Genomic DNA, 20,487 nt, shown 5'->3' with positions numbered 1-20,487 from the left:
CGCACCAAGTTCCAAGCAATCACAGAATATAAGCCGAAGCGATAGACAGTTCTTGAAGGCTTTGATTGGAACGGGATACTGAAATGGGAGGATGTTAAGTATAGCACGACGTCTGAAGACGGCACATTGGCTGCACACAAGGAACACCAACTCGACCTGGTCGTCGACCTTAAGGAAACAATGCAAGTCATGCTCCAAGTGAACCTCGATATCAGAGCTGGACTCGTCAACGGAAGTCAAGGCGTTATCTGCGGCTGGGAGAGGATCGACATGGCCATACTACCGGCACTCCAAGGCGAGTACTCAACCGATAGAGAAGGCCTCGTTCGAGCCTTCACTGCAAAACACATACAGCTTCACCCCGATAAGAGAAATCATGTCTGGCCACGCGTGCGCTTCAGCAACGGACGTACCCGTACAATCTATCCCTGGTGTGTGATGAACCCGGTTGGTGATATTAGGCCTTGCTCTTTCCTGCACCGAACACAAATTCCGCTTGTACCTGGTTGGGCTATCACCATTCACAAGAGCCAGGGCATGACTCTCGAACGTGTCATCGTCAATCTGAGTAGGGCTTTTGCAGAGGGGCAGGTATACGTTGCGTTATCGAGGGCGACAGGTCTTCGTGGTCTGAAAGTAGAAGGCAACGTGCGGGGAATAACGGTGGGAGAAGGGGGGAATGCGGAGGTTCGTCAGTTTCTTGCTGACACTTTTGGTACTGAGATGTTTGAAGAGCTTGAAGATAAAGAACCCGATGAATCGTAGGGATACACAGAGTTGCGGCATGGAGAAGAAGATGTTGAATGTGGTTCTTGTTGTATGGGCTTTGTATTAATAATTGTGTATGAATGATATTATATTCGAGCGGCCTTGATAATCCTCCATGTTTCATCATCATTGACTTACGGTATGAATTGGCCGATGATGTATTTGTGGCAGTCTAAATGGCCAGATATGTCCTGAACTAGGAGAAGTATCCCTCACAATACATTAGATACCCGTTATGATCTGATCATTCCCAAAACCGCAAGGTATAGACTTCGAGCTCCCCAAACTATCCATTCACAACCTCCTCATCAGCTACTACCCCGCGTTAGTAGCCTAACCTTGGATAAGGAGTCGGATACTTGTTATTTTCATCGCTTACCCATCGGGGATAATCAGGATCCTGTTCCGAAAGGTAAGAAGGTTACGATCAGTTAGATGGAGGCGACTTACGTTGTCGAAAAATGGATGCTTCGAGCCAATATCCTGACGCTCTTGATGCCATTCACCTTCTGGCAGATGCCTTCTTCTGCACCAGATACAGCGTGGTACTGTCCTGTGGGAGACCGTCTTGCCGCAAGTACACCAAAACTGGATCAATTCGTTAGCTTACCTCAGCATTCTTGATTTGGCAGTCATACCGCTCGCTCAAAAGCATGGTCATGAAGCGTCTTTGAGGGTTCAAAATCATCGCCGTAGTCAATATCCTCCCTGACAATCCAATTCCATTCCATCTCTGTTCGTTCAGCAAAGTATTTCCTCGCCGTCATGCGCTCCTCCTCTTCACATCTGACACAAATCCACCTCGTATAAACATCACAGTCGCATCTTTCGTTCAGAAACATCCCTGATACTTCTTTCTCAGTCTTGGCGTCACAATCCTCACACAAGCACATGATATTATCAAGCTCATAACTCCCTCTCAAATGCGGTCTGCGATTCGGATATGCACTCGGCGGAGCTGCACGAGGATAACATCGGCATTCCTCACAGACGTTAATTTCGCATTTTAAACACGGTAATGCACCCGCCTCATCGCATTTGGTGTTGTATAAGCGTACTTCGATCTCCTCGTCGCCTTTGAGATGAGGACTCAGCGTCGATTGACCGGCCATACGGTTCCTGTGATAGGGACTTGCATAGGCTTGACGTGTAGCGAGGCCACGACCATCGCAGAGGCAATGACGACTGAGCGACTTGAAGATTGTTGGTGACGATTGGATGTACTCGTAAGCTGACTTGCTTGCCAGACTGAGATGATAGAGGTCAAGGGTTGAGAGCCACGGTGCTAAGGAAATGAGGATCGAGTATGAGGAGATAAGGTCCTCGATGGTGGATCCAACATTGCCAGAAGGAGTGGACGCCATAGTTGACCGTTTCAAAGACTATTTTCTGATTCAACTTGTCGTCAATTTGCTATAGTTCGATCGACGGGTTGTCGAAGCTTGGCTGTCGCATCACGTGGGTAATCAATAATATGAGTCAGATCGTAACGTTACGTCTTTGTCAGATTGCTCCAGTGTTCAGAATATTAAGAAATTAGATCATGCTTGCCGGAATTCGGTATCTTGGCGAAATTAGATTCGGAAACCCTTCTGCCGTTGGTGTTGAGCGTGAAATCCTGGGCAAGATCCGCTTCTTATACATACCACAGTATGAGCAGCGGTCTAGACCTACGCCACAAATTAACTTATTTTTAACTCAGCACATAACCTTCGTTCAAGCCAACGAGGTTTCTAACCGGGTCAAATCTATCATCAGTGGCTTTTACAACGGCTTGACCTAGGTATTATCGCCACCATCCTACGGCAGTCTGGACCCGGGATGGTTGGGTTATACGGCGTAACGGCATACACATCATCAAAGCCGCAGCCCTGATAGGGTCATTGAAATTGACGTTGAGACTAGGCCATCAATCTAATAGCCTGTATCGCTTTGAGATCATGTTGTGCTACAAGCACGAAGGTTCCCGTTGGCAATCTCAAATAGTCTGTTGGCACTCTTGAAGATATGATTCGAGTGGAGTTTTAATCGCCCTGATCGCATCCTTCGCCCTAACCCTTGATAACTAGCAATCGTGACCGTTGTTTCATATCTTCCTGGTCTCTTGGGATACAAGCTCCACGAGCCACTTTCTGTGCTCTTCCACCAGGTGCGGACTATGTCCAGATTCCATCTCCAAAGTGTCAGCGACCCAATTCTGAGCCACGCCCAAAAGCATCTCCCTCCCGAAGATGGGATCATTCTTGCAGATAACCATGGTCTTGGGAATCTTCAAGTCTGCTGGGGTACAAACGACAGGAAATTCGAAGGGAGCTTTGCTTTGATGACAAAGTGTAGGGATAATCTCATCCGCAATGCTCTGATCAATATCTGAGAAGAATGCTTCTTTGACCCTATCCAGCTTAAGTGGCATACGTGTGTCCTAACAAACAATTGGTTCGGTGGCTTGGGATTCCGAGTTGAGTGCTGACTTACTGTTACGTCATGAAAGAATGGTGTCTTGCGATGCTCGCCCGCAGCCTTATACATAGAAATGCCTTTGTGTAGGACAGGTGTTGGGGCCACATAAATCACAGAGCCGAAGCCACCAGGAAGGCCTCTCTCTTCTCTCTCTGCGATACTGTGACCTTCAATCGCCACGGTAAGAGGGATAGCTCCATAGCTGTGACCAACAGCAATCATGTTTCTTCCGTTGTCCATGTAAGGCAGAACAGCGTCGTGGATTCTCTTTACGTCATCGTGGTATGTCTTACCATCTACCGAATCATCGTAGCCGGAGCTTGCAAGCGGCGGTGCAAGAACAGTGAAGCCTTGTTGCTGAAAAGCTTGGATGAGGAGACGGTAGTGGAGAGGTCGATGCCAAGCACCGTGAACTAGAAGTATGACTGGCTTTTGGTCGTTCTCGTTCATTTTCAATTGTATGAGTGTAAAGTTGAAGATCCATTGTTGATCGACTTATGCTGAGATTAAATATGTAAGACTTGATAATCACGGAATCCTTCTTCGGACGAAACCTCCGAACTCGCAAATGATCTCACTATGATAAGCGATTTAGTCCTATCATCTTTCGGATAGAAATTCGGACGAACATAGGGCGCGGAGACATGCTGACAATCGTTTCACTCCGTCTCCAGTGGATTTCAAGTTGGGGGCAGGGTACCATGACCCATGCCCGGATCCGACACGATGTAAGCACTAATATATGCTGTGGTAATATGGTTATACCCTGAGCAAGACTCAGGACCTGGTGGACTTCAGATCTTGAGCAAGCAGGTCAATATTATGTGTTTCATGCTTCAGGCAGACTCTCGAGTGATACGATCTTGATGGCATTGTTGTAGTACAATAACTAGCGATAATGCTGAACTTCTGAAGTGAGTACCGAAGCGCCAGTGGACATGGTCGGCTTGGCGCTTATTGATTCATCTTATTGTGCGGACATACAGGGAAGAATTCCTCTGGCTGTGATTCGCATGGCGTCGGCTAGCAGCGGTAGGCCGGTTATGACTTCACGGTATACTTCAGATCCCACATGCCCGCTGGATGTATTTATCCTGATAATTAGTCGAGGCTTGATCCAAATCTGAAACTTATTAACGATGAGAATATCTTTGAGTTATAACAGCAGCATGTCTGGGAGCTTTAATAATCTTGACACACGTAGGACAATTGCGCATATTTTCATCTTTACATCACCCACATAGGCTCCTGCAGAAGAGCAGATCACAGATGGAAGGTCAGAGGCCCCAGCTCTCTGCGCCCATTAGGTATGCCACCATCCGCCTCCTTGCATCACAGCCTACCATCCTTGTAACATCAACCACCGCAACGCTTCCGTAGTGTCATATTGGCGGCCAGGCTAGTCGCCATTTGGGGCAACTCTAGGTTCATCGAGATCACTCAGAGTAGTGACAGATCACATGAGCGGGAGCCAGGTAGCGTATATAGTTGCAGAAGCTGAAATGCATTCCGGCGGTACCGGGGAATGATTGACGCCGCGGGCTATCAGTTAGAGCTTCAGTGCCAGCTCGGCACGGCCCGGTTCAAGCTGAGATATTGATGTCCATCAGGTCAGGGATCGTTGGCCATTGCCTTTCTATTGTTCAAGACACGGTGATTTCATCCAGTATTCATCTGCACTGAATCGACCTGCACGTCACCTAAATCGGCAGATCGGCGATGCCCCTCGGATGAAAGTGGCTGAAAAGGGCTGAGCTGAAAAGCGATGATCTTTACCGACGGACAACTATACAACGACGCCAAAGACGAGAAAATCTATCATCCAATCCATTGGCTCAGCATTTCTAGCTTTCGGCTCAAGCCGTGTCTTGGATCAGTGCAGTTTACGGCATTGATGTGCCACGCATAACGCCATCGGCTTCCGGGAAGTCAGACAGCCGAGACATATTTCTAGTGTCCTGGTTTTGTCACATTTTTTATGTGACGGTGGACATGATGCCGCCGGCTTATCTGTCATGTTTGTGACCAAAGAGTTTATACCGCTTCCTAAGTCACCATTGGAACATTTCACCAACGAGTCCTGGTCGAGCTTCATGACATACATGCATGTTTGATCCATGTCTTGAGTGACATAGTTTGTCACTTGTCCGTCCCGTGTCTCATCCTTGTGTTTGATTCAGCTGAGAACATGATTCCGCCACATTATCATTACGTAGCTCTCATCCAGCTTGTTTCCAGTATTTTATATGCAAAGTTGATACTGACTGACCTAAGCCATTGCTCACCAAAGACCAACACCAGATAATAGAGTGACTTGCTTTGTTTACAATCACAGTTTCCGTCGCCGCGGTGTATCAAGCTTTCATCTGACATCAGCAAACCTTTGTTTCCTGCTCACAAGCGCCTAAGCTATGGCCTCCAACGGCTTCCAATGGCCCTTTCGGGTTGGGCTGTTCATTATCATGGCTACCAATCTCGTCCTTGCTAATGGAAGCCACGATGGCTTGCAGCATATATTTCGCCCTCAAGAGGCTTCTCCTCAGATTATCACGGGCCAGTACAAACCTGCTCAGATCAGCATCCACAATACCAGTGGCCATGCATCATGGAATTGGTCAAGGATCGACTTCGTTGACCAAGACATACCAAAGAAGCTCAATGAGTGTCTGCAAAATGGGGGTTCTGTGACAGATGCTAAATGGGCGAATCGCGGAAGAAGCGTTGTGGCAGTCTTTGCGTATGCAGTCGTCGTCGTCAACCATTGTCCCGACGATCCATCTAAGGACAAGGCTATAACTTTCGGCATGTGTTTGGACCGATCCGGTCTGGGAGGAACTCACGGCATCGAGCCTCTCCCTGATGGGAAACTCGCTATAGCAACGACTTCCTATGAAGCAACAGGAAACATCAAGATCATCAACGCATCCTCGGGTACCTCAAACCCATATCGAGAGTTCCTCCAAGAGCTTGACGGCCTTCCGGCAGTGCACAGTCTTGTATGGGACCAAGTAACAAAAAGTCTTTGGGCCGTCGGGAATGATCTACCTCCTCAAGGGAAGAGTCCCTCGACAGCTCAGCTGAATCGCTATGAGTATAGAAATGGTTCATTCTCTCGAAAACCTTCTCAAGTCGAGCCCATCGGCCCTGCGAGAATGCTCAACGAGGAATGGGACGATTCATGGTGGGATGGAGCACATGATGTTACGCCCGTTCCCAACCAACGACACCTCCTGCTCTCTACAGACCTGGATATTCACCTTTTCAATTTGACTTCAGACTCGTTTCTGCATGGAGATGAAGTATTGCAACAACCATTTATGCAGGGATTCAAGCCAGTTTCCTCTCATGAGAAGCATCTGCCGCGGGCTGATATTAAGTCATTAAGCTTGCACAAGAGCTCCGGTACCCTTTATGTGCAAGCTGATTGGAAAGACTACTTTTCAACTCTAGTCAATCATCTCACATGTGGAGCGCAGGCTCCAAGGGCCATCTACTTCTCGCAATCGGTATACCGTTCTCGTTGGTTTTCCCCCGTGGCTGGATGGTCCGTTGAGTAACATTTTTACCGGGGTGTACTGAATCTACCGGACTGTTAGCAGTGAGTAAAGAAGTCAGATACTGAATAATAACGTGCCCCCTTCTTCGAGAGATCGAATTTTCTGCTGTATCAGTGGATATGCTATTAGTATTTCTAGAATAATTGAGCCATTAAGCTTGAATCTGTGACCCTATGCCCAGCAGCTACCTCATCCCAGCCCTCGGTACTAGTTCAGAAGTTGTCTGGCCAGACACAGTATGGAACCGTGAACCAAACGGACTTTTCGTGGTTCTCCCACAGCAGCCACGCACTTAGCAGAAGGTGAGTGCTGTACAACTGATGTAATTTATTGGTTGGTAACGCCGAGGACAAGTCCGAAAGCCTGTTGAGCTATTGCAACCCCATCCCAAAGACTCACCATGAGTGACATAACAAATGTGGCATTAGGCGGAAGGTAAATTGCTATATACACACTAGATGTATTTGTGTATAGAATTACACGCCCCCGGTTGATATGTCCAATTCACCGCCCCTGTCTCTATCACATTTCAGTCTTGGTGGGGCGTGACGACTACACGCAATGCAAGAGTCCTACATGGCGCACCTATGCGTCAGGTGTTGGTGTTGAGGTTCTTGACGTGTCTGAGGGGAGGCCTAAGATGCAGAATAAGACAGTTACGGCAAGAGAAGATGTCAGCCGCAAATTCCAAGTGCGTCGGCACAGTTTACGGGATGCTCTTACCTACATTTTCATGTAACATATAAAGCCCGTCGAATATCTAGGCAGAAGAAAGGCTTTATCTGCAACATCCTACAGAATTGAGAGATAACCTAGACTCTACAACCAGCATACAATCTAAAAGCAATTCTCTCTTGTTTACTTCGTCATGGCCGATGCATCCGTCGAACAAACCCCGGATGGTGAGCGAAGCCATGCCTCACATGAGCCACCAAACATATCCCCAAGCAATGACAGTTCGGACGTTAGTCCCCAAGCTTATGATGCTTATGCTCCACCCACTGGAATAGGCTACACGGCTACGTCTGCACTTCCAGCGCGAATGCAGAATGAGGCGGGCTTCTACAAGTCCTTCATCGTTGAAGTTGTCATGAATGGAGTGTATGACAAAGCTTCAAACTCCAACAAGATCAAGAAGCCGAACTGGCCTCGGGGAAACTTCGAATACTTACACTCACCACTTAGAGATGTCTTGGGAACCTTTGCCAGTACTTCAGTTTTCTACAATGACACTGAAGACACCAGTGGCAACACATACATTGACTCGCCAAGCCCATTTGTCCATAATGATGGGCAGAGTACCTACAAGTGGTACACTGAAACAGACCAGAACGTCTATCTGGCTTTCAACATCAAGTCCCACAAATACATCTTTGTCGACCCAACGCTGCCCATCAGAGCACTCTATTTCCCCCAGATCTTCCAGGATCCCAGCTATCCGGGGTTCAGCAGACTTGGAACCGTTCAGTTTCACAAGTTCTCCGCGCAAGGCTTGACCCTAAGGAACTACTGGGACAATGACCCCATTCATTTGGACATCACCAACGGCCGGGGACTTGGTTACTCTGGAGCAGCTCTCTGCTTTAATGTCCAAGCCCTCATGGCATCATTGTGCATTCCAGACGATAGAGTCGCCCGCCGCGCCGATGGCACGCATATCTGCTTTGACTCTATCTGGCTACTTCGAGAAGCAGCCTCGCTCAACGCTGAAGACCACTCCGTTTGTCAGTGGGACTCGGGAGACTTCCACAGAAAGGGCAACGATTGGACGTCTATAAATGAAGGTATTCGCTTCGTCTATGCGCCCCTTGATAAATCTGCATGGTCAACCTTTGTCAAGCAGACTGTCGGAGCAGGACTGGGTCTGATTCCTATAATGGGTCCTCTCCTGGCACTCAACTGGGACATCATGTACTCGTATTTAGAGGACCCGGCAGGTTTTGCCGACTATGCCAATATCGGTAAAGATTGGTTGGCTATTTTGAAGCTACAGGCAGCTGAACTCAAGAAGGCAATCAAGTAGTCAAGGGTGAATGCATCTGGACCGTTGTATGGAGTTCTCCTCGGGAGTTTAAGCTCGGCCGGTCTTGATAAAAGGGTCTTTTTCCATAGTTTCTCCCATAGTTTCTCCCATATTTTCGTCTCAAATCCACAAATAGTTCTATTGATAGCCTTGTATACTTTACATCTGTGATTCTCTTGAAAATGTCTTTGTCATCATGAGTCTCCATTTCCAATATCTCTTTGCCCAAAACAAACCCGTCCATCACCCCGGTGAGCAGCAGCATCACGTATGAGAAAACAACTTCTTCAGCAGACATGACAGTAGCTGTTGACGCTTTAAATTATCGTCAGAGCGATCTCTCTCCGTGAATCAAGGCCTTCACTCTCCATATATGTCCCTAACAAGGTGCATCTGGCCCTCTATAAAGGTCCAGCTGTTCAACTTGCCAATCGTACCAAACTCTCAAGCTGCCCAACTTATCAATCTCCGTTACGATAGAAATCTCTTACCGAACATCTACCATATCAACAGACACTGACATGTGCGACAGCGTATTGGTACAGTATGTAGGCTGCTGCGGCCATGGTATCAGTTCAGGTACAGAATTCATAACATGTGCTTTTCAAGGCACTGAGTATTGTCATGTGAATTATCTTGAGGATAATCGCGATGGCTTCATAGAGTGCAATCTATGCTTCACTGAGAGGGAGAGGAAAGAGGAGGATGAGAGGAAGATGAACGCTATGGAGTTTTAATGCTGCGATCTTGATCAGGTGACTGAGAAAGCGGTATCATCAAGAGATAGAGAGGTCGATCACGGCCTTATATAATATACAAATCCTGATGCAGTGACTCATGGACAGGTCCATTCTAAGTTGCCTGAAGCGATACAGGTATCAGCGGTCGGTGAATCGAATCTCGTCTGCAGGTGATCATTGTAGTGGTAAACTATTTCATTCTCTTACTTTCATACACATGACTTCGATGTGGCACACCTACAAAAGCCGAAAAGTATTTAAGCCAAGCCTTCAGCATTCTCCCAACGTCTATAAATACAATTACGCTCAACTATTTCCTCAAACATCATATCAAAAATAGCAAAGCTTCTTGCTCCATTGAGCTAACCATGTGCACGACTACATTTATAAGATACTGAGGTTATTGTGGTCATTTGGTAAGTACAGAGACTGTTGATAAGCTTTGCGACGCAGACAAATGCATTAGAAACTTCGATTCGAAAGACACACTTCTCTATAAAGAATGTGGCTCTTGTGAAGAGGCTCGGAAGAAGGAGGAGGGGGAGAAGTTGAAAGCGTTGCGTGAGTCATGATGGAATACGATGGCCTAGATTCGGAGAGTTTTAGGATGTCTCTTGACTCTTAACGACAGTAAGCTACCCGAATGATCATCGTTTAACTTTCATCCCCTGTATTTATTACTGTGAATCCATGCGAATGATAACATCGCTGTAGAACTATATAAATCAGGCCTTGGGCCGTCCCTGTACTGATATTCAAACAATTAAAACTTCTAACTTACGAAAACCACATTAAAAGAACCAGTTAAAAATATAACTCTGCAGCAAATATGTGCAGAACAATACATACCTCGTCTTTGTGCCGGGTATGCTCCCACCGGATCGGCTTCAAGATAGACGGGAAGCCATGCCAGAACCCAGGAAATATGGAAAAAGGATGTTCAGCCGAGTTTGAGGAGAAGACCGATTATCTATGTGTTGACTTTTGCTACAAGTGCCAGGAGAAGAAGAAGACAAGCAAGAAATGAGGGTTATGGCGGATTGCTGCACGGAGGCGGGTGTTGATCACTCTATCAATTTGATGAATAGAACTTTCTAATAAATATAATCGAGTGACATTCAGAGTTGGAGAGTCATTGAGTGTCCCTCCGTAGCTTTAATGTCGAGTAGGTATTGGTTAAATCCGAGCATACTCACAGCCCAACAAGCAATATATGAACCCAGCCTACTGTTTGCTTTCTGGCACGCCGTACTTCAGACATATTCCATCAAATAAGTCATCATACAGAACAAACAATAAACAATAAATTGTCTCCTTCCGTTGAGCCTACAGTCGCCAACATGTGCAAGACAATAAGCATCCGATGTCAATGCCAAGATTGCTGGGCCCTCGGCCATGACGATACGACTGTGACGCCGTGCGGGACGCCAAAGGATACGATGAAATGCAATCCGAGGTTACAGTCGTAAATAATTACTTTTCTCCTCTATGGTGTTCGGTTTGCGTGGAGAAGAAAAGGAAGCAGAGGAAGTGACTTAAATCACTACAGCAACTAAAGAGTTAGTCACTGTTGCTCTATTAACAAACGAGAAAGGTTCTCTTTTCATTGTATCCTAGACTCACTAGTGAATAAGTAAGTAATTTCTCTTCAGTGTAACTATTGTGAACAGCTCAAATCAGGGGCCGTCATCTCCTTGTGGGCATAAATATGGCATTGCTTCCCTCGTAACTTTCTCGAAAGGAAAATAAACGGACAGATCCTGCACGTTCAAGAAGTCGAGACAGGTACACAATCCGCCAACATGTGCAGCACCACGTTTGTGAGATACTACTGCAACGACAAAAAATGTGACTACTTGATCAGATACAAGCAGAACGAAACGCCATGTGATGAGAAGAAAAAGTCTCCGCGGGCCAAATGTAAGATCGAGATTGATTCGAGAGATCAGTACATGCATTCGAGGGAATGCCCCAAATGCATTGAAGCGATGAAGAAGAAAGCGAAGGGGAATGTTTCGTGACAGCTGATCCATCCAGCATTGGAGGGGTCAACGAGGATAGTGAGACTTGATACGAGCGAAGGATTGATCAAGTTAGCGGTTTTGGGAATAGCTTCGAATCAATCGGACGCCCAACTCTAGCCACTTGATAAGTTTTCCTGTCCCGTCGTACTTTACGACAAACAGAAATTGATTATGATGAATGTGGCATGAGCCCTGTTCTCCTTGCCGATCATTTGATTCCCATGCTTATTGAAAGGTCTATTCTGGTGCATTGATGCCGCCACGTACTTGATGAGAAAAAACACGTAAGCTCCATATACAGAAACCTACCCGATCCTCCATTGATCATCGGAAGTCGGTGATCCAAATCTCACGTCAGTCTCTCTCATTCCTTCAGCACTTTGAAGAATTAATTCCTCCCTCTATTCATTCCAAGCATTCCAACTGTCGCAATACTAAGTCAGTCAATATGTTGCTTCAAGACCTAGCAACAGAGGTCATCGAACTGATCGTACAGAATCTTTCAGTGCGCCCAGACCTCAACGCCTTCTGCCAAACCAACAAACGGTTTTACCTCATTGCCAATGACCTTGTGTATCATGAGGATGCGCACTGGAGGTGCAGAGCCCTCCAGTGGGGTTCTGAAGAGGGCCTCGTTTCAGTGGTAGAGAGATCTTTGGATCAAGGTGCTGATATCAACTACATCATCAACGACGAAGACGAGACTGCCTTGTTTCCAGCTATAAGGAAACAGTACTGGAATGTTGTGGATCTGCTGTTGGCGAGAGGTGCTGATGTTCACCGCAGGAACAAGGTTGGGGATAATCTTGTGTACTTTGCGGTGACGACTGGCAGTTATGATCTAGTGAAGCTCATGCTGGATCAAGGTGTTGATCCAAATTCCCACGTCAATGGCGATGTTCCTCCTTTGTTGCTGGCAGTGCGAAGAGGATATCTCGATATCGTGAGATTGCTCTTTGATAGCGGGGCATATATCGATGATAGCGACGACTGGGGTGAAACGCCTCTGCATATCGCCGTAGGTGCGCCTCAGCATGACATCCTAAGCTTCTTCATCGAAAAGGACGTTTTTCGCAAAGACAAGACTGGGGCTCGTGGAGCTGATGCACTCGAGATGGCTGTCATACGAGGAGACATGCCAATTTTGGCATTGCTTCTTGAGGGCGGCGCTGACCCGCTTGTTCGAAGGTGGACGAGACATCATGCGATTATCACAGCGGCACTAGCTCGGGAAGATGATATGGCGATCTTGATGACAGAACGGTTGGTAGGAGAACCCGGTTTCATTAATGAGCATGGCAAGGAACTCCTCTGGTATGCCGTCAAAGGAAGATGTCAACGGTATACTCGATTCCTGTTGGGCAAAGGGCTTGATCCAGAAACAGATCTATGGAGGGAAGTCGATGGCAGTATGGTAGGAGGTTCATCTCTGATAGTTGAGATGCTGGGCGCTGGAGTACTGATAGCATGAGATGGGATTGTCAGATGACAGGAAAGGGTTCCATCTCAAGGAAACAGATACTGAGTATGATTGGCACCTTCTTTATCCAAATTGCTCTCCTTGACAATCACAAAGAGATACACTGGCTTTCGATCTCAAAGGTCTTTTGTTTTATAATCAGTAATAACCCAGCTGCTGCTTCGACCTAGTTCCATGATTGATCTCAAGATCGCTTGTTCTTGATACTTTCATGAAGCCTATTAAGCCATTCCTTGAGCTCTTTTTCTTCTTGGTGTAACTCCTTCTTCTTCTTGTCAAGCTTTTCCAATTTCTCTTGGACATCTTTGAGATCAGCGAAACCTTTGTTCCACATGCCTTCCAACCTTCGCAGTGTATATGAATCAAACAAGTCAATACGGGAGCTTTTTGGTTCAGATTTCTTATGGCTGTCTTTTTTTTGGGGAGTCTTTCTTCCATGACTCTTTTTTGTGAGAGTGCTTTTTGCTAGGATCCCTCTTGTGGGACTCTTTCTTGCGTGAATGTTTCTCGTGCAAGTCCTCCTTGAATCTAACCCTCTTCTTTGTTCCATCATTCTTCGGTTCATCCTCTTCAGAGCCATCTTCCTGGCTTTGCTCCTCCTCAGATTCAGAATGGCCCTCCTCAGATTCGCCCTTGGCGAGAAGCTTGGGCATATTCTGAGCGACATTCTCGGGTAATTCTTCAGCAGCTCCCTTCTTAATTGTATTGCTCCCTGAAGCGTTGTTGTCTTCCATGATTTCTTTAGCCCTGTAGATAGTTACAGAGGTAGGAGCAGGTTTCGTTGAAGGTGTCGGGTTCCTTGTTGTACGCCTAGAATATGAGATCTAATATACAGGTTTGAGTGATCAGAGGAGCTTCCCCTTCATATACTCGCTCGCTCCCTAGCTTCCGTAAGATTCACGACTTGCCAAGTCCAGCACTTGTTCATTACCAATTTTTTCTCAACCAAGGTTCCTCAGAGACGGCCGACTACCGTGCAGTCAATCAGCTCTTTACACTTTCTTTCTCTTAGAGCTTTCAGAAGACCCCAATTTTCAAATTCTGATTCTTCTCCTTTCCCACTACGGCTCTCAGAATGTATTGTTGCTGATACAAATCACTTCACAGGCGAAGTATAGGCAGCATCTCGACGGTCGGAACGCCAGTACCTTATATATGTATTGTGCTATTGCGATGGGCGTTCACTCTTATCAGTACGATATGCATCCTTTCGCTTCGGGTGCATAATCGTCAGCGATCCCACTCGCAAAAGCCAAGATTTCTCCGTTGAGGCTACAAGTTTCAAAATCTATTGTTCTACCGATCGTAACATCCTGGGTATTTATCTCCTCTGTAGCTTGGCCATCGACTTCCGGTGCCTCTTCTTAGTCTCCTTGAGATTCTTCTGCTCACGATCTCGATTTTCCTTCTCCATATCCAGGTTCCTCAGCTCCATTCGAAGTTCTCTTATATCCTCTTTGATCTCCGATTCATCAACCTTTCTGCAACTTTTCTCTAGCCCCCTCTCAACCTGCTCCAACTTCTTAATCTCTTTCTCGGCATATTCTCCATCTAGCTCCAATTTTGCCCTTTCAAATTCGACTTTATGGAGCTGCTTCTTGGTTTCCTTAACAGCCTTGCCGTGTATCTTGAACGCGTAAATGTCTAGTAAATGGGGGTAGTTTTTGTTTGGCATTGTTGTCGAAGACGAAGGATAGTGGTCGTGAGGTGAGTGACTGCCAGAGTATACTGGTTGAACTAGTAGAATAATGATGATTTAGATCTCTTGTGTTATAACGGCTGGATCTTTTTATAGGAGCGTAAGAACTGGTGCGCAACTGCAATGCATCGGGGCAGCCTTGTTCAGATATAATCTTCCATGGCCCTATCTGGGGCCTATGTTCACTGCGGCTTTCCTCGCAAATCGTGGGTGGATCATAGACATCCTACTCTTCCGAGAACCCAAACTTCATCACTCTCGACCACCTTCCTGCACTTGACTGTAGACAGTCACTGTGAACTCCACCAGTGACGGGTCCTTTGTCTTGTTCAGAGCCAAAACCCACAGCGATCCACGCCAAACTTGGTTAATCACCCCATTCGCAGCTCACCACTAGCAGTCATTATCCTCTCAGCCCGACTTTATCTGTTTGTTTGTTTTTTTGGTTTCATTTGACTTGGTAGTTTGTGATGGGTGCTAACTCAGGGTCGAGGCTCTTGCCTGTGAGTTGAAGAGGCTTTCGCGCCTCAGTTCACCGAGACCTTCATGATACTAGGCTTCTTCATTTCAAGCTCTGTGCAAGAACTATAAGGATGCTTTGGCTCAGATAACGTTCTCCCCATGGATGCATTTAATGACTCGCTCGGCTAATGTTTATTAGTGGAAATACCGTTGTAACAATGGTCCAGAAACATGTCTTCTCGCCTCTTTACCTAAGAGGCTCTGTTCAACTTCTTAAACGGGTTTGGTTCTCTTAAACGATAACAACATAACTATTCCCTCGTCCAGAGCGCCTAGCATTCTACCTTCAATTTCCTTTCCTCTTTGTTTGAAGCGGATTTCTCACATAAGGAGTGTCTGTCAACCAAGTGGCCTATGGTGGCAAGGAAAGAGGGTCGTCCATACACGGCTGTAGCATCTATCTTCTTTTTCTTGTGAGACTCCTCCATCTTTGATGACTTGTGTGAGCCTCTTCCATGAGAGTCCTTCCTGTGAGGGTCAGACCTGCGTGATTCTAGTTTGTGTGAATCCTTTCGGTCAGAGCTTGACCTATGAGAGTCTTTTTTGTGAGACTCTGATCTGTGAGTTTCAGTTTTGCGCGAGTATGTTCTATGAGATTCCCTTCTGTGAGACTCTCCTCCGTGAGTGTCTCCCCTGTCAGATCCCTTTCTCCGGGGCTCTTTCTCCCGTGAGCATCTACTGGGTGAGTTCTCCTCAATGTGAACCTACTACCAGTTTGTCTAACTGGTTCATCTACCAAGGGTATGTTGTTTCCATATACTTGCTCTTGAGAAACGCTCTCCCGAGATGTTCCCTTGTCAGGTCTAGGTTGATCGTGCACCTGCACATTCTCCGGCACGTCCTGGGGTATGATTTGAGGTGTATCTCTGGCCGTAACCTCTGGTGGGACGTCGTTTGGCTCATCCTGAGGTTCAGTCTTGTGTTCATATGCCACCATATCCGTAGGTGCAGTCGTATTCAGGCTCTGCGTCATATCTTCTGGTGCGACCCTGTTGGCCAGATCGTTTTCTGGGGGGTTGTCTTCCGGCATGGGGTATATGAAAGAGGGGAATAGTGGAACAATAGGAATTCCTATGCAACAGTTGGGTCGTCTTATTCTTTGTTCGTATGGTGGTTGATGAAGAACGACAAGAGTGCAGAGCAATGTGGCCTTGATATAAGACTGCACCAATCCATGTCACGATTTGATTCAGTACATGTACCACCCGATGCGCGATGAATCATGTACATTCTTGTGTCGTTTGTAACTGATCACAGTCATGCTTTTCTGTTTCACTGAGCATATTTCTGTCGTATCAGTGCCGAATGCTTCAGCTCTTGTGGCCTTTTCAGAGCCAAAGATAGTGCTGTCGCTGAGGACTCAGCTGATGTCCTATTCACATTGTTCGTCCTCGCCTACCAGATCTTACCAAACCGTCCACAGATACTTCAGTCGATGTTCAATATGCTTCTGTTTTCCTCAACTGTGGTTTCATATGATATAGCTATACTCCTGTGAAGTTATTGCAGGATTTAGGCAATATTGTCTCAACCATGTTCGCCTTGGCCCCAAGTCGCTTCACACTGCTTTATAAACAGAGCCGTTGGTGTGAAGTCTCTTCCTGACTGCAATGAATCGTGTCTCTCTTTGAATTGCACCGGTCTGAATCTAAGCCCACCTAAGCTGCTTACCTCACTGGACGATATCTACTCTTCTTCCAGTCCTCATACTTCCGCCTCTCTTCCTCCCTCATCCAGGCCTCATACTCCATTCTCCGACGACGCTCCTTCTCAAGATCTTCTTTCCAATCTTCCCAAGCCATCTTGTTCATTATAAGCTCTTCCCTTTCGCCCTCCAGCTTGTTTAGCAACTCTCCGCTATCGAAACTCTTGGTTTTACCACTTTCCAACCTTCTCCTCCCACTCTTCAACGCCTTGTGTGATGCTCCTTCTCTTTTTGATTTCTTGATGACAAGTTTGAGTTTCTTGTTTTCCTTGTCTAGATTTTCCTTCGTACCACAGAGAATATCTATCTCCTTCTCAACTTCAATAATGGTCTTTTGTATATCTTCGATGTTCTTCCTTGCGAGGTCGAGATTCCTTTCCAGGTTGCCGCTTCGTTGTTCATACTCATCGCGAGACGGGGCCTCCTCCACTATGGTTATTGCTCGGTCGGACATGTTGAATCGAGACTTATGTAAGATGTTTGAGCAGGAGTATCCTGTGTTGTCGGTGGCTTGTTGTATTCGGTTGAATAACTATGAGTTTACTGCCACTTAGTGGAACCAGCCTCGCAACTTTATACCGAAGCCATTCACCACACAACGGGGAATCACAATGGCTCTTGTTCATATGTACTGACCATTGTTCATCCTTGCTGCTTAGAGGTGGTGATGAACAGTCCTTGTGTGGACATTTTATCACGAGCAGCTGGGGTCTGTGTGCACTGAACATTCGGCTCAACCACGAATCCACTACAATGCCCGAATCGAGATTTAACACCTGGTAGTTCCAATATTTCATGTCAATCATTTCAAGTCAATCGCACACGTACTGGTAAAAGTCGTGTTCTATTCTTCTGTTCTTTTTCCTTTGCCGCCTCGTGTCCTATCTTCTGAGAGGTGTAAGAAAAGGTAGCAGTGGCAAAATAGCCATTCAATCCCAAGATCAATATAAGATCGTATGGAAAGTTCACTGAAGTTGCGATTTAAATCACTAGAGAAGAGCCAAGTAATCCTTTATATCCGGTCCTCTTCCAAGTCCCTTTACAGGCACCGGGCGAGACTATCCCTCTTCTTGGCAATAGACTTCTTCTCGCGCTTCGTTTGCTTCAAGGCACGCTTAATCTCCTTCAAATCATGAAATCTGCTACGCAGCGTTCTTTTGGCATCATCTATGTCCCTCCGCTTTCGCCGTGTCTTACGTTTCAGTCGCTTTACCTCATCTTCCGCTCTTCTCACTCTCTCCTCCGGTATATCTCATCGATCTCCGCACGTATGCCATTCAACCTCTCATTCAGCCTATTAATGCGTGTTTATGTTTCCCATCTTGCCTTTCTAGATCGGGACCGGTGATGGTGATACGTGGATCGCGAGACATGTGATTCCTTTCAGCGGCGACTCCAGAACATGGTCTGTGTAGTTATCCAGCGAGTGTAGAGACCGGTAGTTGTCGTCTGTTTGGATCTGTCTTGGCTTGAGGACCGACTCAGAAATCATGGGATGGCTGGGGTCTTTTATGGTCCTCTGGATCTGAGACCAAGAAGGAATGGATGATGGTCACTCATAGCCAGCGCAGTGGAGAAGTCTCCAAGGCGTGTTCGTCACTGGCACTGCCTTTATCGCAGTCCGTTCACTAGATTCTGTAGAAAACTAAGTGGTGATTAGCAGCTATCTGCCACTGGTCCTAACTGCAAATGACAGCAGGTTCATCACAAAGTCGTAAACCAAGGTCTATTAGTTACAAACGTTTGCTGTAGTCATCTTAAGAATTGCAATGGGTTCGCTAGTAACTATCCTGCTTTGTTAATGAATTTCCATTTCGTATTCCGTCTCCGGTTTCTTGTCTCAGGCACTTAAGAAAAGGCAGCAGTCACTACATTGCCATTTAATCACGAGATCAAATAAAGAATCGTTTCAAAATCCAATCAGTTTATAATTTGGATCTAGCAGGTATAGAGCTAAACAATCCCAATTTCTCTCTTCCCCTCTAGCCAGCTTCTCTCCCAGATCCCTCACCTGCCCTGCTGGAAACGCCACCTCTGCACGACTATGTCCTCTTCCTCTTGCCTAGTTTGTTCCACCATAAGTATAGTCCGTTCCATGGTGTCAACCATCTTTCTCAACTCCTCTTTAGCCTTCTCTATCGTCTTCTTTGATCGTCTGTCGTGTTTCAAGCGGTCTATTCTCTCGTTCATTTCCTTCACCTCTTCCACCTCCTTGGCTTTCTGGATATATATCTTCTCTAACTCCAGACGTACGCGTGCCAGTTCTTCATTGAACCTGTCGTTTCCTATTTCTCTCGGACCCCTTTCCCCACTGGCTCCGGGCTGGGGTTGGTTATCCATGGGCCGTGGTTCATTGGATCGTGGATCGATGGTTCTTGGACCACTGGGTCGTGGTTCCATGGGTCTTGGGCCATTAGGTCGTGAGTCACGGGATCGAGGGTCATTGGATTCCCTACGGTGGCGATGCGACGACATGGTCTGTGGACGTATTTGGTGATTGTAGAGATGAGCGGATTTGTGTCTTTGGTAATGTGTCTGTGTTTGACAGCCGACTGAGAAAGCTTGGGGTGCCTCGGGTGTTTTATGGGCTTCAGTTGCAACGCAGAGGGCTTCGATCACTCAGAGCAAGCGCAGTGATGAAGTCCTGTGAGGCGTACTCACCACCATCACTTTCTCTATCGTGACTTGTTCACAGATACTTGTCCTCATGTGCAAACAATCACTTCTATGCCTAAGACTTCTGTCGTCTGTCACTGCGCTGTCGACTAGCAGGATGCGCTGACATATCCTCCCTTGATTCGGGGCCTGGCAGGATCTCGGCTCGGCTACTCTGTGCTCTGGTTCAAGGCAACGACGATAGCATCAACAATGATACTGCTTCAGGGCATATGGCCTGCCGCTGTCCTCGGTGATGTTGCACGAATTTATATGTCCGTGACGGGCTTGCGACAAAGGGAACCATGATACACAGTATTTGACATAAGTGAGTAAGTATGCATCTCGGCGCTGGCATGCATACCTGATTTTCCAGACCATACCGGTTCAAGTTCTTTGACAGATAAAAGCCTCAATCAGATCTAACAATCCAAATACCTCTCTAACAAAGGCACCTCGCCAAACGCGCAGCAACTGCCTTCGTCAACGCTCTTCAATACATTAACATCCCATGTCTTCAAACCGCCACCAAGGCCAATCCAAATCCGCACGACACGGGGCAAACCCAACCCAGCCACAAACAACCAGAATTGATTCCGCAATGTTAGTAAGGCTAATCAGTCTCGAGAAAATGTTCTTGCATCAGTGTGCAAAGGCAGAGTCGCTATTGTCGCGACAAAAGGTTGTGGTGGATAGACTCCGGTCGTTGGTAGCCGAAGCGCGAGAGGGGCCAAGTAATCGACAATCAGACCGAGATATAGTGGATATTGTCGGGGAATATCGCCAGGACTTGAAAAAGTTCGAGGGCTGTTTGAAATCAATGCGTGAATTGTCGGGTGAGGCAGAAGACATAG

At 46.7% G+C, this 20,487-nt stretch overlaps 8 protein-coding genes across 8 annotated transcripts; 3 read left to right on the top strand and 5 right to left on the bottom strand.

The window, feature by feature from the left end:
* Window positions 1–1,093: 1,093 nt before the first annotated feature.
* On the bottom strand, window positions 1,094–3,678 carry FOBCDRAFT_147090 (Alpha/beta hydrolase family-domain-containing protein; the record flags this gene model as incomplete). Its single annotated transcript, XM_031191718.3, has 5 exons — window positions 1,094–1,168; window positions 1,219–1,356; window positions 1,407–2,150; window positions 2,882–3,190; window positions 3,244–3,678. The coding sequence occupies 5 exons, from the start codon at window positions 3,676–3,678 to the stop codon at window positions 1,094–1,096; spliced, it is 1,701 nt and encodes a 566-aa protein (XP_031032949.3).
* Window positions 3,679–5,690: 2,012 nt separating this feature from the next.
* FOBCDRAFT_280565 (uncharacterized protein) lies at window positions 5,691–6,785 on the top strand (the record flags this gene model as incomplete). Its single annotated transcript, XM_031191717.2, has 1 exon — window positions 5,691–6,785. One exon carries the CDS (start codon window positions 5,691–5,693, stop codon window positions 6,783–6,785), a length of 1,095 nt encoding a protein of 364 aa, XP_031032948.2.
* An 868-nt stretch (window positions 6,786–7,653) lies between these two features.
* On the top strand, window positions 7,654–8,808 carry FOBCDRAFT_207647 (uncharacterized protein; the record flags this gene model as incomplete). Its single annotated transcript, XM_031191716.2, has 1 exon — window positions 7,654–8,808. One exon carries the CDS (start codon window positions 7,654–7,656, stop codon window positions 8,806–8,808), a length of 1,155 nt encoding a protein of 384 aa, XP_031032947.2.
* Window positions 8,809–11,350: 2,542 nt separating this feature from the next.
* FOBCDRAFT_145581 (ankyrin repeat-containing domain protein) lies at window positions 11,351–13,043 on the top strand (the record flags this gene model as incomplete). The annotated part of the gene is made up of 2 exons (XM_031191715.3): window positions 11,351–11,468; window positions 12,034–13,043. 2 exons carry the CDS (start codon window positions 11,351–11,353, stop codon window positions 13,041–13,043), a joined length of 1,128 nt encoding a protein of 375 aa, XP_031032946.3.
* Window positions 13,044–13,236: 193 nt separating this feature from the next.
* Window positions 13,237–13,786, bottom strand: FOBCDRAFT_280562 (uncharacterized protein; the record flags this gene model as incomplete). Its single annotated transcript, XM_054707191.1, has 2 exons — window positions 13,237–13,435; window positions 13,494–13,786. The coding sequence occupies 2 exons, from the start codon at window positions 13,784–13,786 to the stop codon at window positions 13,237–13,239; spliced, it is 492 nt and encodes a 163-aa protein (XP_054563166.1).
* Window positions 13,787–14,373: 587 nt separating this feature from the next.
* On the bottom strand, window positions 14,374–14,727 carry FOBCDRAFT_207644 (uncharacterized protein; the record flags this gene model as incomplete). Its single annotated transcript, XM_031191713.2, has 1 exon — window positions 14,374–14,727. The coding sequence occupies one exon, from the start codon at window positions 14,725–14,727 to the stop codon at window positions 14,374–14,376; it is 354 nt and encodes a 117-aa protein (XP_031032944.2).
* An 832-nt stretch (window positions 14,728–15,559) lies between these two features.
* FOBCDRAFT_244532 (uncharacterized protein) lies at window positions 15,560–17,432 on the bottom strand (the record flags this gene model as incomplete). The annotated part of the gene is made up of 5 exons (XM_031191711.3): window positions 15,560–15,609; window positions 15,694–15,756; window positions 15,802–16,237; window positions 16,502–16,619; window positions 16,945–17,432. 5 exons carry the CDS (start codon window positions 17,430–17,432, stop codon window positions 15,560–15,562), a joined length of 1,155 nt encoding a protein of 384 aa, XP_031032942.3.
* Window positions 17,433–18,985: 1,553 nt separating this feature from the next.
* FOBCDRAFT_207642 (uncharacterized protein) lies at window positions 18,986–19,453 on the bottom strand (the record flags this gene model as incomplete). The annotated part of the gene is made up of 1 exon (XM_031191710.2): window positions 18,986–19,453. One exon carries the CDS (start codon window positions 19,451–19,453, stop codon window positions 18,986–18,988), a length of 468 nt encoding a protein of 155 aa, XP_031032941.2.
* Window positions 19,454–20,487: the final 1,034 nt, after the last annotated feature.

The sequence above is a fragment of the Fusarium oxysporum genome, chromosome X (genome assembly GCF_013085055.1).
Source record: "Fusarium oxysporum Fo47 chromosome X, complete sequence".
Classification (NCBI taxonomy): domain Eukaryota; kingdom Fungi; phylum Ascomycota; class Sordariomycetes; order Hypocreales; family Nectriaceae; genus Fusarium; species Fusarium oxysporum.
This window is presented reverse-complemented; position numbering and strand designations above follow the sequence as displayed.